The following is an 18186-nucleotide window of genomic DNA, read 5'->3' on the forward strand; positions in this document are numbered from 1 at the left end:
AAAAACCTCTTTCTCTAAGTGTTTCATAGTGTTTGAGTATTACATCAGCCATGCGTTTTGGACTCTCAAAATATACTTCACAGAGGAGAGCTAGTGTAAGCTGTTCTGCTTCTGAACTCTCCCTGTTCTCGCTTGTTATCTCAGAAAGGAAATATCAAAATGCTAATTTAGTTGTGAGTGACTTTTGGAGATGAGGGAAAAATATATAATGTAGAATAATACCTTGTTTAAGAGTGCAGAACCAGCAGAAATTACTGCATAGTAGCAAATCCTAGAAACTAAGGAGAAAAGTGAAAGTCATAGGCTTCTAGGATGGACATTTCAGTATATACTTCAAAGCTAATACTTTTTTTTTTTAATCTATACTGGAGATATTCACAAATAAAACTGTGAATAATTAAGAAAATTCTAGAGGCAAATTAGGGATATAAATTGATTTTTCTTATTGTAGAGCCTATGGGTGGAGAGAACCACACTGATCTTGGTGCAGAGTTTACCTGGAATCTCCCGTTGGTTTGAAGTGGAAAAACGTGAAGTAGTGAGTATGAGACTGACAGCAATATGTATTGTGTTGGTTTACTTCCTGATCTATGTGTTATTTGAAAAGTACTGTAAGATTAATTACCCAGATCTAATTTATTTTAAAAGTTTTCAAGCTAGCTACAACAAAATTATTTACAAAGTAGTAAAAAAAAATCATTTACAAAGTAGTAAATAATTTGAGTTGTCCAGTTTCTCTTATCCTGTAAAATATTATTAAGAACCACCCTCAGGGTTCATTTTAACAGTTGATGAAAAAAGGCGTTGTGAACAGTAACGGGGAGTCAGAACACAGACAAAGGCAACATTTAATGTTAGCAAATTTCTTTTTAAAACTCAGCATGACATAACGTTTAAGACTTAGAATATCTATAGCTTAACATATCTTCCAGTATTCTTGAAATGCAAGCATTCTCCAAGTTCCTGTACTATAACAAATTCATGTGGGTATATCTCTGTGTCTGCATGGAGCTCTGTGGAAGTTACCAGTTCTCAGCATGGGCACAGAAGCATGCCTACGCAGGACTTGCAGGAATAGGTTCTAAAGTAGCAATCTGTTACTGACATGTTGTAATTTCTTTTAATTCCTTGTTTTATTTCTTAGAAAATCCTTAAATACGTTTCAAATGCATTCTGAGGAGTGCTCCTAATATAAAGATCTCTAAATAATTGGTCAGTTGTTGAACCAGGGAATATAACATCTGCAACTGCTTTCCTTCCCGTCAAAGCCAGTTATACAATAATTCCATTAAATATAGGAATACTGTTGTACAACAGATTTTCTCTAAAAATCTATTGTGTTTTTCTTTTATAATAGCAACAAAATGTTATTTGTACACTGTCCTGATACTCTTCTGTAGAAAACCAAAAATGGAAATTAGTAAAAATCAAAAAATTGTGTGTGACGTGAGAAATTTTGTTAGTTGATTCCGACTAAATCCTTATTAGGTTAATATGACCCCAATCTAATTACTACATGGAAAATGAAAAATAGAAGAACCGCCTCAGTTAGTTACTGTGTTATCATTATAATCACCATTTCATACAGTTAACTATAATAATTTTTTTCTGGGCATGTAGTGGACTGTGACTCAGATTTGTGCTTGTATGTTTTGGTAAATTACAGCAACTGCAGGCCTTTATTCTTCCCATCTCTCTGCTTTTTGCTTTTCCTGCAGCTCATGCCAACAGTGAGTAAAGCTTCCTCGTGCTCTTCAGAGGACAGGCACATTCTGTTCAATGACTGCCTTTGACTGTAACTTGATTATCATCTTATCTCAAAGCCTGCATTCACACTCCTCATCCATAATATCTAGCTGTTGACTGTACATTGGGTGTGTGAACTAGCTCACCCAAACTTAAGCGCAAGGTGAAGCACTCTGACTGTGGTGGTTTTAATGAGGTGGGCAGCTCAGCTACACCAGAGCTGTTCTCTCACTCCCCCTCCTCAAAGGGAAAGGGGGAGAAAATAAAATGAAAAGGGCTCAAGGGTTGAGATGAGGACAGGGAGATTGCTCAACAATAATCATCATGGGCAAAACAGACTCAGCATAGGGAGATTAATAAAATTTATTACCCATTACTAACAAGCTAAAGCAGTGAGAAACAAACAAACACAAACAAACAAACAAATAAATAAATACACAACCTTTCCCCCCATCCCCCTCCTCTATGTCCTTCCCCCATGAGGCACAGGGGAACAAAGAATGGGGGCTGCGGTCAGTCCCTGACACTTTGTCTCCCTCCTCCTTCCCGGTCCCTCTCTGCCCCTGCTCCCCATGGGGTCCCTCCCATGGGATGCCGTCCTTCCTGAACTGAGCCTGCGGGGGCTGCCCACAGGCAGCAGCTCTTCAAGAACTGCTCCCACACGGCTCCGTACCACGGGGTCCATCCCCCAGGAGCAAACTGCTCCAGCACGGGTCCCCCACGGGCGGCAGCTCCCCCCAGACCTCCTGATCCTGCGAGGGCTCCTCTCCACGGGCTGCAGCTCCGGCCCGGGGCCTGCTCCTGCAGGGGCTCTCCATGGGCCGCAGCCTCCTCCAGGCCACATCCACCTGCTCCAGCGGGGGCTCCTCCACGGGCTTCGGCGTGGAGATCTGCTCCATGTGGGACCCATGGGCTGCAGGAGGACAGCCTGCTGCACCAGGGGCCTCTCCACAGGCTGCAGGGGAACTGCTGCTGTGTGCATGGAGCACCTCCTGCCCTCCTGCTGCACTGACCTGCTTCTCACTCCCCACTCTCCCAGCTGCTGTGGTGCAGCAGATTTTTCCCTTTCTTAAATCTGTTCTCACAGAGAAGCAAACTACGTCGCTTATTGACTCAGCTCTGGATATTGGTGGGTCCCTTTGGAGCCAGCTGAAACTGTCCCTTACCTAACATGGGGCAGCTTCTGGACTCTTCTCACAGAAGCCACCCTGCTACCAAAACCTTGCCACTTAAACCCAGTACACTGATCTCACCTCAGATTAGGTAAGGTTACCAAGGACAATCCAAAAACAGCCCCAAAGCCCAGCAGTTTCCCTACATGTTGATGTGTGTGCATTTTGTAGCAGGTGCTGAACATTCTCCCAGTGTCAGATAATAAATCTGCTAGATAGTGTTGTTTGCTTTGGTCCTTGATTACTTGATGAAATTAGTTCTCTCTTCATGTGTTTTATAGTGTTGTCCAGATGAGAAATAACTTTTTCAGCCCCAACACACTAGAACATAGAATAATGTTGTTTTTGGGTTTAGAAATCAACAAAAATTATCTTTAATTTATTTCATCTTTTAACTGAGGATTAAGCATGTTTGCAATTTTTCCTCACTTCTTTTTCAGGTAGAAATGAGTCCCCTTGAGAATGCCATTGAAGTTTTAGAAAATAAGAACCAGCAGCTGAGAACATTGATCAGTCAGTGTCAAACTCGACAGATGCAAAACATTAACCCTCTCACAATGTGTCTAAATGGGGTCATTGATGCAGCAGTTAATGGTGGTGTTGCTAGATACCAAGAGGTAAGCAATTTGTTTTGTAGTTATTAAAAATCCGTTATATGATAGCTTCTTTCTGAATCTTTGTCTCTACAGATACAGCTCCTCTGTATGAACTTAGGACAGAAACTATTGTATCCATAATACTTTTAATTACAGTTATTTTATGGTGAGCTGATGTTAAATATCTATAGCTTTATTGAAACAACTGTTTTGATGCAGATAGCTCTATAAACACACTCCACTGACAAGCAATTTCACAATCACTTGCATTCTTTAGTGGTTAATGCAACCATTATCATTATTGCATTATCATAATGCAACCTTTATCATTATTGCATTATCATAATGCAACCTTTATCATTATTTTGCTTTAGAAACAGTTAGTTCTAACTGTATTGCTATAATATGTACACCCTGACCCTACGTCTGGAGGTGCTTCTGGCCAACCAGCACATTTCATTTTGTATTCTGAGGTTCTGATTCATGAGCCATAGTTCTTAACAACAAATGAATTAATCTCATATAATTTTATTTATATATATATCCTTCTTCTCCTTCCAAGTTTTTGAGCAAAACTTTTCTGGAAAAATCTAGTGAGTTGTAAAACATATTACTCAAAAATGTCCAGACTTTTACTTCAGTACTAGACTTGTTCCCAGAAGTTGTTCCTGATTATTACCATCTCTAAATCACCTTAAGAAAAGCTTACCTTTTTGGGATGCTATATTTTCATGAAGTTCTGTGGGACTTTGAAACCACAATAAAAAGAAAGGAGGGCTATTTTTTTTCCATCTCAGCTTGATCTCTCTGTTTCTCTTACTACTCTTATGAAATACTTGAATTGACTACTTGCTCCTTTTCCATTTAAAATGTCAAGTTGAGTAGTTATCCACTTGTGTCAAAGGCTACAAGATTTGGTGTTCAGTCAATGGTGGTAAATTTGATAAAACTGCACCTAAATTAAATGACAAGAGATTTGGGTTTGCTATAGTGTTAGAACATGTCATTAATACTGCAGCATTATGAAAGCTGGGGCGCTAAAGCAAGCAATACCGTGTTTGATGTTTCCCAGCTGCCTTTAAACAAAAAGGACAACAAAGCTATTTAGCATAGCAAAGCACCACAAATGTAGTCCCTGGAGCAATAGAGTCATGTCAGAGCTATGTCTGGTTTGAATTAGTAGTATCTGAGTTTGGTCAGAGCTAGCTGGGTATCTCTGCATGGCTCTCCCCATTCTTCAGGACTGTATTAAAGGTTTTAGCTTGTTCCATTCTTTTTACTGTTCTTAACTTCAATTCTTGATCTCCTAGGTAGTCTTCATTTTTAGTTTTTGATTCCCTTCTGTCCTTTACCCATTTCTCTCTCTTTCACTATCTAAAATAGGATATTACACATTTATGTTTCATCAATTTGTGTTTTAAATGCCCAAACTGATAGTACTAGCTGTGAGATTTGTTTTTTTCTTCACCCTTTTCATATTCCCTTTTCAGTCTTTATATGTTTTTCTGCTGTTTTGCCGTTTCTCACCTCCTTTCTTTCTTCCTTCTTTTCTGTCCTCTGTAAGTGCTTTTCTCTGTCCATATGGTTTACTTGCTTTAGCCTTCTCCCCTGTACAAAACTCAGTCGGTCTTGGAGCATGTGGTAAGTTTAACTGTGTCTTTACAGATACTCTTTCCCTTTTGGCAACTTCCCAGCTTTAAAACATAGAAGACCCAGCAAATAATGTGTTTTGGCCAACTGCTGCCTTCTTGATTCTGACTTTTTTTTTCTTCTTCTTCTCTCCTGATGGGATAAAAAAGATTAATTACTCTGCACTTTATATTGCATCTGTTACGAGTACCGTTTCTTTCGCTGGTTTTGGTACAGAGCAGATCCCAAGAAAATCTAGAGAAGTGATAGTTATGCAAAAGCTTTCTGTATGCTAAAAAGCATCGAGTGTGTTTTGTGCCCATTAACACCTCTCAGATTGCACTTTATGCTATAACATAAGTTTCTTTAAGCTCCATTGCATGTGCTAGGAATAGAGTAGAGGCACTTTCATGCTTAATTATTGGAAACCACCAGTTCCAAGACTGTTACTGGATTTAGTCAAATTCTGGTGTTTGTTTTTTTTTCTTCTAAAATCCTGGAGATCTTGCTTAAAGTTATTACATCTCTGACTCATATTACAGCTCTTGCAGTTCTCTCTCAGCTCAAAACTACAGAGACACCACCTGCCTGATATTGAAAAAATATTAAGATTTTAGATGAGGGAAAAAAATTTAGCTGGCAGAAGTTTAGGGTTGGGGATTTTAGCAAGTATCAGAGGTCTCCTTTCTACAGTTTAGGCTTGTAAGACTTCATGTTGACTTATCTGCAGTAGGAGGGCCATGTGAAATAAATATTCTTCACTACAGTATCAGCATTTTCTGGACAGGTTCAGCATTTCCTTGTTATGGGTTGCCACAGCATGAAATTTTGAAACTGTGAGAGGAAGGGGTATATTAATCTCCAGCTCCACCCTTCCCTATATTTACAAATAATTATGCATAGCAAAGATTTTAACAGCTGAAGTTGGATGGAGGGTGGATGTAAGCAGTATATGAGAGAATCACTAACACAAGCGGAAAACAGAGCACAGAGTAACAACTACTATCCTCTCAGCTCTGTGGAAAGCAAACGATGTGTACGTAAGTATGTGAACAGAGACCTTTTGTGACAAATGCACTTCTGAGAAGGTCCATAAATCTCTCAGAGGAGCAGCTGGGCATTTTCTTTATAGAATTGAGCCAGTGTTGTAAATTCAATACAATCCCTTTGCAGTGTAGGATAGGTGCCACGGTAAGGAAGATGCAACCGTGAACAAAAAGGTGACTGCTATGTCCAGGCTACTGCTGGTAGGTAAAATGACTTCAGGGTATTATGGCTGGTGCTATATAAGCATTGAAGATGGCATGGAAAGTCATGTAAGCTCATTAACATGCCTGGATGTTTATCAGATGCTCCTGTAGTGGAAAAAAGTGTCTTTTTGAAATTTTGAAATCATTGTGATTTTTGAAATTTTGAAAATTTCATTTTGAAACCATTGTGAGTTCTTTCAAACTTTAATCATTATTAAGAATGAAAAGGATTCTGTCACAGCTCCAATACATGTAACAGCATACAATTATGTGGTGTTCTTAAGGTATCTTTATATTTTACGGATAATGAACCTCCTAGTGTGAAAAGACTTTCTGCCTAAATCTTTGCAATTAGTTGAGACTTCTAGGTCACAATAAATGAGGGAGAGACATTAAGATTCAACTATGATTTCCAAATCAGGTTTCCAAATTTGATTCACGATCTGTCCAGGATATTGAACAACTGATTGAATTACACTTAAAGAATGGATTCATTTTATTTGCCCATACTCCAGCAATGCCAAAATGAATAATGCATTATTTAGCATCTTCTATTGTATTGGAAAAGGAGCTTTTGTTTCAAAACTACCATAAAGAAACTGTTGTTAAAAAAAAAAAAATGTTTCTACTCTTTTTACATTACTTTGTAATTTTATTTTGCTTTAGGCATTCTTTATCAAAGAATATGTTTTGAACCATCCAGAGGATGGAGAGAAGATTACGCGCTTGAGAGAGCTGATGCTTGAGCAGGTAAAGTGGGGAAAAAAATGGCTAGGTTGCCTGCTCAGCTGTTCTAGCTAAAGTGTTATGTCCCCAGATAAAATATTAATTTTCAGAGGTTAGTAATTGCTTAGTGGTCTTTAGTATTTGTCTGAATTAGATTCCAAATAGACAGCAACTTCCTATACAAGCAAGTTTCCAGGTCATGTTAATATATTCTCCCTAGTCCCTTTCATCATCATCTTAATCTGTTCAAACTATTCTTCGTTAGAAGTTGAACAGGAGCCAATTTTTTTGTCTTCTGATGATCATGTGCAAATATTTGCACAACATATTTTACCACTACTACAGAATAAACATCCTCACTAAAAGGGGTGATGGCTTAACCAAATATTTGTACATTGCAGTTTACCACTAGTACAGAATAGACATTATTTTTCCAACAAAGTTTATCATACGAGCAAAAGGGGAGAAATTCCACACAGTGGAATGCTCCATTCATTATATGGTTTTTGTATTATTTCTTCATTTTTCCTATTTACCTTGATCCTTACATCATGAATATTCATGTAGAATTTGCTAAAATAAATAAATAAATAAATAAAAATATTCTGCATAGATTTTGATGAATTTAAGGAAAATACAGGTTCTAGAAGTTGATTTATGACATTATATAATATCTTTTGTATATTTGTGGGTTTGGGGGCTGGTTTTTTGTTTTTGTTTGTTTTGTTTGTTTGTTTGTTTGTTTGACTTTTGTTTTCCTTTGTTTCAACAAAGCAGGAAGAAGATTAAAATATCCTTAGATACTGATTTGGTTAAGGAATAAGCCAAATTATTAAATTTTAAATAGTCTCATTTTTAGGAATGATTAATAAACCAAGTATTTGCAAGGTGGAGATTGAAGAAAATGCCAGGATGCAGAGACCTAACCCCTGTAATTCAGTCCAGGGGCAACGTTTACAGATGAGAATGGGAGCTGAGCAACAACTCATATCTACAGTAGCTGAAAAGCTACTGTAGAAATCACTGGGAGGCTAACAAACAGGGAAGTTATGTATAAAAAGGCTGGAAATCCTGAAACAAAGTATTTTAATCAATTTATACTACTGCCTTAGCTTCTTTAACTGCCTGATGTATCATTGCTCTATGCAGCATGTTGAAATTTCAAACTTTCTTGCCAGCTCAGGATGAAAAGGTATTGGAATTTGGCAAGATGGAAATTCAATTTTTCATCAGCGTTGTGGTATCTTTTGGTCAGATTAGCCAAAGTGACAGATCCTCAGGGAGTATAAACCAGAACAGGTTCACTGGGCTCATTTTGGTTTAATTTAGATAACGTATATTAACTTTACATCACAGTTTCAGTTTTTCAAGCTATAGTTAATCTCACTAACCCTTAGAATTTAAAAACAAGAGTTAGTGAATTCCCAAGACAAAATGTGAACTCCCAGCAATTTCAGTTAAAACCTGTGTGATACACACAGGTGATTTAACAGAAAACACAAAAGATTCAGAAGGGCAGGCTGGCTCGGTGTGGATGCGCGAGCTGAGATTATGAGCTGTACAGCTGCATTGCCCCCGAGAGGCCGACTCAAAACATCAGCAGTAGCTCTCATCCAAAGATATTACAGCACAGTATAACTATTTTGTTTTGACATTCAGATTTATCTGACTCACCACTTAACAGATTCAGTATTTTATGTTCCTGTGACTAAATTTCAGCAAGATGGGAGTTTTAGCAAGGTTATTCTGAGGCCTGTTGGTCCTTGCACTGGGGATATACATAAAGCCACTGCTTACTGTGGTCTCTGTGGAAATGAGATAGAGCAGAGAACAAAGGACTTCACAGAAAATACATTCCAAGGTCTCAGGTGGATGTGGTTATTGCTGTTCTGTTTCATGTTTTTTTTATGATAATTGTTCTCATTTCATTTATGGCTTAGGACTGCTCCTTTGTACAGTTACCATTTAGCCAGATTTTTCACTACGTTATCTGTAGTAGTTTTTAGATTAGAACTGAATTCACATAAGCCAAATCTTTTGGAAAATCAAGTAGTAAAATACGAAGAGGCATAAATCCTGTTGTGTGTCCCTTTTTTTTTGTCTTAGGCCCGGTTTAATTACAGTTCTCTCAGGGTTGTAAATCAATTATTTTAATACAATACGCATTTCATTACTTTTTAAAAAAATTAGTATCATAAATGTTGGTCATTCAAAAGATAGAAGTGTAAGGAAAACAGATCAAAAAATATTTTTCCCCTCTTTCCTGCTGTCTCTTCTGCAGGCCCAGATTTTGGAGTTTGGCTTAGCAGTGCATGAGAAGTTCGTGCCCCAGGACATGAGGCCTTTGCACAAAAAACTGGTGGATCAGTTCTTTGTGATGAAGTCCAGTTTGGGAATACAGGTACATACATGAGCAGGTGCACAGATGAAACAGGAGTCAGTCTAGTTGCATTAATGGTTGTTAATTTTCCTAAGCAACATATAGTGACATCTTTTGGTTGTTTGTGCACATTACATCTTGTAGTACTACAGTATGACAAAGCAAAGGTAAAGTTAATAAACTTTCCATGCAGTGCTGAGAAAAATATTCATGTTTTACTAAAGGGAAAATATCATCAACAAAAAGTTAAAATGTTTTTCTTACTAATGATGAGGCTGATCTAAAATACAGCTGTAACTATTCAAATGAATATCTGTGTGTCACAAAATACTTAGTGATGTTATGTTCATTGTAACCAGTCTTTTTGCAACTTGCAGGAATTTTCTGCATGTGTGCAAGCTAGCCCTATCCATTTCCCAAATGGAAGTCCACGTGTATGCCGAAATTCAATACCTGTTTCTATGAGTCCAGATGGTGCCCGGGTAATACCACGACGCAGGCAAGTTAAATTAGTAAAAGCTGTTAATGTCGTTCCTCATGGAAGATGACCCATAGAATATTTTGTGTGCACACTTGGAAGTGTGTGCACACATGGAAGATGACCCATAGAATATTCTGTGTGCACACCTCCTTCCTCTAAGTTCAGCCTGAAGTATCTTCAGGCATGAATCTTCAGGCTTCTCGCTTTCTCTCTTCCCCCTCCTCCCTCACCAATAAATTCAAATTAAATTGTAGAGGTTAATGTCATGTGCTGTTTTCACATGCAGAATTATGATTGACAACTGGAGTTAACCATTTTGTATTTCATTATTTTCATAATAGTCCCCTGAGTTACCCAGCTGTCAATCGGTATTCATCCTCATCACTGTCATCCCAAGCTTCTGCTGAAGTCAGCAATATCACTGGGCAATCAGAAAGCTCCGATGAAGTTTTTAACATGCAGGTACAAATTATTGTCATTCTTCAAACCATTTTTTTCTTGTGAAGTTACTTATTAAGGTTTCTGTTATTCCATTCAGAAATCTAAAAGTCACTGCTGATGCATTTTAAAAACAAATATTTAAACAGGCTGTTAACCTCCTCAAATTACGAAGGACAATTTTTATGTAAATGTTTCTTCCAAACTTGGAGTATGAATTTTTGACCAAATTAGTAAGAATCAATTCACTTTGCAAAATTATCTGACCTTATTTAGATATTTCTGTCCATTAGTCACAGTGACGTAATTATTTTAACATATTAATTGTGTTTGTATTTATTCCGAATTGTACTAAATCTTTTTGTGTAGTTACGTTAGTGTTCTTTATACTGCTTTGCTGAAAAGCTACTGTAGCAAGTTACTAGTTCTTTATTTTAGGAAAAAAGTTTTAGTGAAATGTTTCATAAATTTTTGCTTTCCAAAGTAGTAAGTATTCAGTGATAATACCACCATCTCTTCTGTGCACAGCCTAGTCCATCTACCTCAAGCCTGAGTTCTACTCATTCTGCTTCACCTAATGTGACCAGTTCTGCTCCATCCAGTGCCAGAGGTCAGTGCTCATCGCCTGTGGTAAACTGAATTAAATGATTCTTGATATGTTGCACAGCTGAATCCTTAAATAACTTTTTGCACAATGTCACAAGACATTGAATTTGGCCATTTTTTTGAGGAATGAGAATTATTGGCAGGAGAGGGTTTCTTTGTCATAAATAGCCTTAGATAACTGAAATGTCTGAATATCAGTGTGTGTATTTAATCACATGACACATTTATATTGTAGCCTCTCCCCTGTTGTCTGACAAACATAAGCATTCCCGAGATAACTCTTGCCTGTCCCCGAGAGAGAGGCCCTGCAGTGCCATCTACCCTACTTCTTCAGAAACCTCACAGGTAGGAAACTTTCTGGGAGGCCCCCTAAAGTTAAGGTGATGTTAAAGGCACTTGAACTTTGAGCAGATTTTGTCTGCTCACTGCTATGATATATATATATTTTAATAAATAATAGCTTAGCACACATGAAAGAGGGGTGAATAGAATGCACTGTACTTGATCACATTTCTCCTTCCTTTTATGGATTTAGATCTGGTTTTGATATTTACTCACTGGAGTGAGAGGTGCAAAGACTTACCAGATCGTGTAACATGCTTTTCTAAAACAGCAATATTTGTTCAATCTAGGGAAGAAGAAAAATGGAAAAACTAACAGTTATCCTAGCAGTCATCCATGTTGACCTCCCCTTAATCTGTTTGAAATAGCTAATCCTAGCCACTGTGAGATAATAACCCAGTCCATGTGGCAATTCGTATTTTCAGTGGAGTTTTAGAAAAGACGTTATGTTGCTCCAGAGGAAAGAATGAGTTGAGGTCTGTATACAATCTGTATCTTTTGAATTACCAGAAATGCAAAGTGGGCTTGGTGAGCTAGCCAATTTTGAATCCTTATTTCATCTTTTCTTCTGAATGGACCTGCTTTCCTAAAGCACTTTCCTTTAATATAGTCACTATTTCAGTCCACACCATCACACTATGCACATCTTGCTGAAGATGAGAAAGAGGAGAAGTATATAGTGAAAACCCCTCTTTTCAACAGTGATTCTCATTTCCACCAGAAGTTTTGCCTCTAATAAAATATGACGTGGTAGCTCAGGATCCTTTATTTTAGACATGGTTTGTTGTTTTCTCTTTAGTTGTTGCATTCTTGTCTCTTGCTCCTTGAGTTGCTGAATTGTCTGAAGTTCTTCATCTGGTTTAAGCCCTCATGCTACTACCTGAGGGCTTGAGAACTAGTATTGAATCTTAGCCAGACTTAACAACAGTCCTCAGTAAGTACTTACTGATATATTTATTGGGAATTTTCTCACTGGTAGTGGAGCCAAACCAGTGTACAGGAAAGACCAGGAGATGTTCTTTAAATAACGCGGTTTTACAGCTTGCCGCAAAGAAAAATTATCCCATTTTTGCTCCCAGACTGCAAACTCTTGCTTTGCCAAGTGGAATGTGACTTCTGTTCCCCACTCTACCCGAGATTCGATAAGGGAGGCTGAGGAGCTCGTAGGCCCAGTCCCCACTCACTCAGAGACTCGCCTGGCAGCAAAATCTCCCAATCTGTCTCTACCCTCAGTGTCCCAAGAGAGGGTAAGTAGAAAATTAACTTGCTTATACAGTGAAGCATGTTTCAAAGATGAGGAGGTCTGACAGTTTCTTTTTGCCCTCATAACCATAAATGAGGAAACATTTTTCTGGGGAAAGGTGCACTTTCTTCCTCTGGTGCTGTATTTCCTGAGCAGTAAAAATGTACTGTGATCAGAAGGAAAATCCTGGTTCTCTGCATTACGAAGAAGATGGGGAAAAAAAAAGAAATCCTCATGACAACTGTAAGGAGATATCTTGGAGACACCCATAACTCTCATTAGAATTTAGATGCTCAAGTTTTTCCTTGTACTTTCTATTTTTATTCTAACACAAGTTAACTTTTACAGTTTTGGTTGGAGCTTCCCACTACACTGATGAGGAAAGGACCACCCATTTATGAATGTCTTTGTTATGGCTTAACAAATGCAATTTTCAAGCATGAGATGCACAGGCAAATTCCTGCTCTTCAAGTCCAAATCCAGTCCTTTCAGGCTGTAGCTACCTCTTTTAAGGAAGTTTGATGGATTGAGTAGAACTGGACCACAGCAGTACTGCATCTGATCCTTCATTGAAATTGCTGCTCAAGGTTCTCTATGTATAGCTGCATTGTCAACATCCGTTTCTGATTGCTTTTTGATCTCTTACTGAGCAATTGTGCAATGTCTCTCTAGCTTCTTCCATGCTCTGAGGGTGAATGTCTATTGTCATTGACTGGTTCCTTTAGTTTTGTTCTAGTCTTCTTCCAGCTAGAGCTTTTTGGCTTTCACATGTTTGGTTCTTTTGCAACTCATTAAACATCCTGTGATTGCTCTTGTTCTTCCATATGGTTTTATATTCCATTGTTTCAGCGTGTCCTCATTTCTCTGTAACTCATGCAGCTTTTGCCACTTTTAGCTCCCCCAGTTTCTGTTGCTTTTTCAGCTTCTGCTCTTTACCTTCACAACAGAAGACAGACCTCAGCAGTAGTGCTACACGTGCCCACCAAATCCTAAAATACTGCAAACTTGCTACATAGTGAACATTTGATCCAGACTAGGCAGGAACATATGATCACATTTTCTATGACATCAGAATACATACATAGTTACACCTCCTTAGTTTAATGGTAACTCCAGGTAAAAAGATAATGCCTGATCCTGTGTGATGAGCACAGCACAGATGGGCAAACCTAGTCTATGTCAAAGTCTACCCATACATTCACTTACAAGATGCTTTAAATCAAGTCAAATAGGGCATGGATTCTGTGATTCTGTATTTATTCTTCACTCTGAAACGTGGTGCTGCAAAAGATCTATGATGATTGCTCTGGAGATGGGTTTGCCATTGTGTGGAACCACAGTGTAGTGTCTCAGCAACTTGGCACAGGGCCTCTATGAACACTGGGAGGAGATAGGAGAATAGGGTTTGGTAGGTTTGGATTTCACTGATCTTCCCTAAAAAAAAAAAAAAAAAAAAAAAAGGAAAGGAAAAGAAAAGAAAAAAAAGTAAAATTGGAATTAACTGTATATTATTTACTCCTGTTGTCAGGGTAAAGTAGGAACCCACTGATTGTTTGAATGTTGCCAAAAGAAATAATCAGTGGAATTTTAAAGTAATTTCGTAAATTTTCTGTGACATTTTAAAGTTAATATTCAGAAAAGGAAAGAAAAAACATACCTTGTGGATCAGGTCTTATCCACAAAAGAAGCAAGAATGATACTACTAAAAAGTCAGGGTATGAAATAATACATTATGTTCTTCACAGGTAACAGCTATAACTTGAATGTTGTCAAACACTACACCTTGGCCAGATGCTGATTCCGCAATGAAGTTATTGCAAATCTATCCATGCACGTTTAGTACTTTATCAAGTTAACTCACTCAGATATCACTTGAAGAATGAGACTCATTTTGTCTTGCAGGGAGCAGGAAACTGACAGAGTTCAGTATATAATAATCTTCCCACTGAGCATGTACAATTTTCAGACAACCGGTCTATTTGTATACATGTGTTTTTATTAAATTATTTATGTCCCTAGGTGATGTTTATCACTCTACCTCCAAGTAGGTTTGTGTGGTAGGGATAATAACAAAAATATATTTGTGTTCTCAAAGGCTACTCAAATACAACTGCAGTTATGCATAAACCATGCTGTTCTCAATTTGCAGAGAATGCTGTTTAATCATACTGGGGATGGTGCTTTGCCACGAAGCGATTCCAATCTGCCTGGCCCTGACAAAGGTGAGTGGAAATTACAGAATCACCAGGGCTGGAAAAGACCTCAAAGATCATCTGGCCCGACCATCTCTCTACCACCAATATCACCCTCCCAGTCTTGGAATCAATGAAAATTCACGTGTCATGTTCTTGTAGAATGCCAACTGTTGAGCACATGATGTCATCTCCAAGCCTCAAAGTACTAACTAAAGCATGCTAATGTTGTCAAGTTTCAAAGCACTGCCAAAAAGAGGGGAAAATGGTATCTGTTCAAACTGAGTGTTTCCCTCAGAAGGGCTGTAAGTTGACAGGAAGGGGTGGTGCAGATTGTGTGTGAGATCTGTCCTTTCACCATCTAACTGTTTTGTTAGAGTAGTATAGGGAGTTGAACCCTGGCAAAGATGGACTTATGGAGGCTGGGGCACAGGGAAGCTGAAGAGATGGGCAGGATCATGAAGTTCGGTACCTGCAAGTTCCCTTTACCAAACATGTCTCTGTGATTTTGGTTACGCTTTGGAAAGGAAAAGATCAATTTGTGTTTGTTTTGTTTTGTTTTTCCTAATCAAAGTAAATAAGAAAGAAACCTATGAATTGCAATAAGCAATACCGCCTTCTATAATTTTTCACATGGAGAAGTTCAATATTATTGGCACAGTTGTTTTGCCAAGATTTTGTTATGTGCTCTGTATGCATTTTATGCTCCATAATTTCATCGTGCTACCCTTTGTTGCACCCTGAATAAAGGCTACAATAAAATAGATGTATTAAAAGCTAACATTTCAAGAGCATACTGTAAACAAGAACTGACCAAGAATCAGATTTTCATCAGTAAGAGGTGTTATGTGTCCAAGTTTTGATGTAAAATGAAGAGTGGAATTTTTCACAGGAGTGAAAAACACGAACTAACATGAAAATGTCAAAACTTTTCCATTGGTCTATGCAGCCAAGTACATTACAGAATTGTAAAAATAAAGTATCTCCAGGAGACTTTTTAGCAATCCAAAGAATTGACTACTAGAGTAACTTAAAAGGAAAAAAATTGGCTTCTCAAGAGATTCAGGCATTTGAAGTACCCAGGCCTGGTGCCAAGTTATTTTTAGGATGAGGGCAAAACCATACTGCTAGGTGACAGCCTACGATAAAAAGCAAACAGTGAATTGCATACTCTGGCAATAAAAAGGCAAAATGATCCTCTAGAAAACAGACAGATTATTCTGTGCGCTATTCTCAGGGTCAACTGATGTGCAATTATGCTGTAACAATATTGTTACAGATATAGTACAAATAATATATATAAATATATATATAGGTTTTTGTGTTAAGTCTGGTATAGACCAGTATAGCATGATTCCAGTCCTTCTGAAAGCCCTTGTTGCTTCTACAATAGCAATAATTGCTAACACGAATTAGCATTCAGCAGCAGCATTTTGCTTTTCACTCCATCTTAGTAAATGACCATGAAGTCCTTCCATGGGGTTCCTCACAAGTATGACACTAGCAGACAAGAAGGAAACTGCCATAGCAAGGCATGAGTTTCATGTTACTTCCTGAAAAACTTTGAATTTGGTGGAAGAGGTTTGAGATTTTAAAGCTCTCAGGTATTCTTCACCTCTGTTAGTTTGTTTGCTTGTCTCATTTTTTGTTTGTTTGTCTCATTTTTTGTTTGTTTTCTTTGGAAGCAGCTCGTTCACTGTTTATGGGATGTGTAACAAAAATTGCAAGTTTTTCACTAGCTTGTGTCCCATCTGTGTTAAATGCCCCTTCTGTCTGTCTTATTCTTTCCAATAGCAGTGGCTGTATGATAACAAGAAACAATACAGTTCCATTATGGAAGCTGTTCCAAACCTTATGGGGATCATTCAGTTAAAGACATGGAATTTGGTAAAAGTAGCACAGATAACTACAACAGCCAGTTTTACACATGTCCAGGTGATAGTCAGTTTGCAGGATCCTGGACCATGGACACTGACAGTGCGTATAAATTGTGTTAAGCCGTAATATTTTCTTAATTTGATTTTGTTCAAAGACTTTTATATTTCTTCCCATTTTCACTCCCTTAATTTTGTGCCCTTCTTTCTGTGTTCTTTCACTTCTGAGTTTGTAGCCTATGCAGGCAACAAAAGACTTAGCACTGAAAGCTTTCTGAGGGATCTTGATTGGAATTTGGTCTAGTCCCTTCTGCATATAAAATGAGTTAATGGAAACAGTTTATGAATAGGCTGTTTTCCTACATCTAAAAAACTTTAAATAGGAGTCTGGTGCAAAGATAAACTGATTATATTAACAGGCTTTAAGCTTATCTCGCTTTGTGGGAGATTTGCAGTACACCAGAGTGCTATATCAGCTGCTGCTGTTATTGATGGTCCAAACTGCTAAACGATCTCAAACTGACCCGAGGGCCATATGCATATGTCAGGCAAACCAGGAGACTGACAGGCTTTATTTAAGAGCCTTTCAAGTGATGAGGCAATCACGGGAGCTTTTCAGGAATCCTGTTACAGTTGTTTAACATTTTCACTCTGCATATTTATACCCTCATGGAGAAAGGCAAGTAAGAGAGCTTGAATGTGACAGCTAAAAGTGGTGATGCCTGTGTCAGCTTTTGCATTCTCTTCCAGCTGTAAACACCACTCCCAGCAGCTGGAGCCTGGACAGTGGGAAAGAAGCCAGAAACACATCAGACAGTGGAAAGCTTATATCTCCTCCTGTACCACCGAGACCTGCACAGACTGGTGAGTTAATGGACATTTCAGGCTAAACTCCAGTTAAAAAATGATTTACTTGAGTGCTTAGATTCTTTCCACTCTGCCTAACATTTAGCTTCTTGGGCACGTTAGTTTATTACTGGATTACTTACATAGAAGGCTGTAGAACTTCAAGTATTTTCATCTCATTAGGGTTCTTTGTAGCATTCTGTTTCCAGTACTCTGCCTCTTCATCTAATGACTGTGTAGTTTCAGACAGTTCATTCTGGTAACTAGGGAGGATGATCAAATTTAATCTTTTGATCTTGTGATAATTAGAGGTTAGCAATCGGAAACGATCATTAAAGAAAAAGAATCTTACCACATGCACAGCAATCATGAAAGTACGTGAGTTCTGTTCCTATAACCAATTTGCCCTTCAAAAGACTAATTTCCATTTAAAGAAAAGACTTCTTAAGTGGTATTAGAAATATAATTGTTCTCAAGGGGGTGGAAACTTTTTGGAGTTTTAGCCTTATGCCTCAAAGAAAGTACATTTTGTATTGTACTTGACATAAAAATACAGAACATAATTCTTCAGGGAAAAAAAAGGAGGATGGGAAAAGGGGAGAAGAAAATACTGACTTAAATTGAGTCCTGTATCATTTGGTAGGATGTAAACCAATTTACAGTGG

General features: G+C 38.0%; 1 protein-coding gene across 5 annotated transcripts in view; it reads left to right on the forward strand.

Moving 5' to 3' along the window:
- DOCK4 (dedicator of cytokinesis 4) overlaps nt 1–18186 on the forward strand; it is a 250323-nt gene that overhangs the window by 225629 nt on the left and 6508 nt on the right. For 2 of the 5 annotated variants that reach the window (XM_035320881.1, XM_035320890.1), the window contains 11 exons: nt 452–538; nt 3359–3535; nt 7060–7143; nt 9401–9520; nt 9877–9998; nt 10322–10442; nt 10947–11028; nt 11260–11369; nt 12446–12613; nt 14759–14831; nt 17426–17539. In XM_035320881.1, the coding sequence (XP_035176772.1) occupies nt 452–538; nt 3359–3535; nt 7060–7143; nt 9401–9520; nt 9877–9998; nt 10322–10442; nt 10947–11028; nt 11260–11369; nt 12446–12613; nt 14759–14831; nt 17426–17539 (1258 nt within the window). The remainder of the gene's footprint in view (nt 1–451; nt 539–3358; nt 3536–7059; nt 7144–9400; nt 9521–9876; nt 9999–10321; nt 10443–10946; nt 11029–11259; nt 11370–12445; nt 12614–14758; nt 14832–17425; nt 17540–18186) is intronic. The other 3 variants (XM_035320912.1, XM_035320901.1, XM_035320922.1) reach the window with 2 other exon arrangements.

The sequence above is a fragment of the Oxyura jamaicensis genome, chromosome 1 (assembly GCF_011077185.1).
Source record: "Oxyura jamaicensis isolate SHBP4307 breed ruddy duck chromosome 1, BPBGC_Ojam_1.0, whole genome shotgun sequence".
Taxonomy (NCBI): Eukaryota; Metazoa; Chordata; class Aves; order Anseriformes; family Anatidae; genus Oxyura; species Oxyura jamaicensis.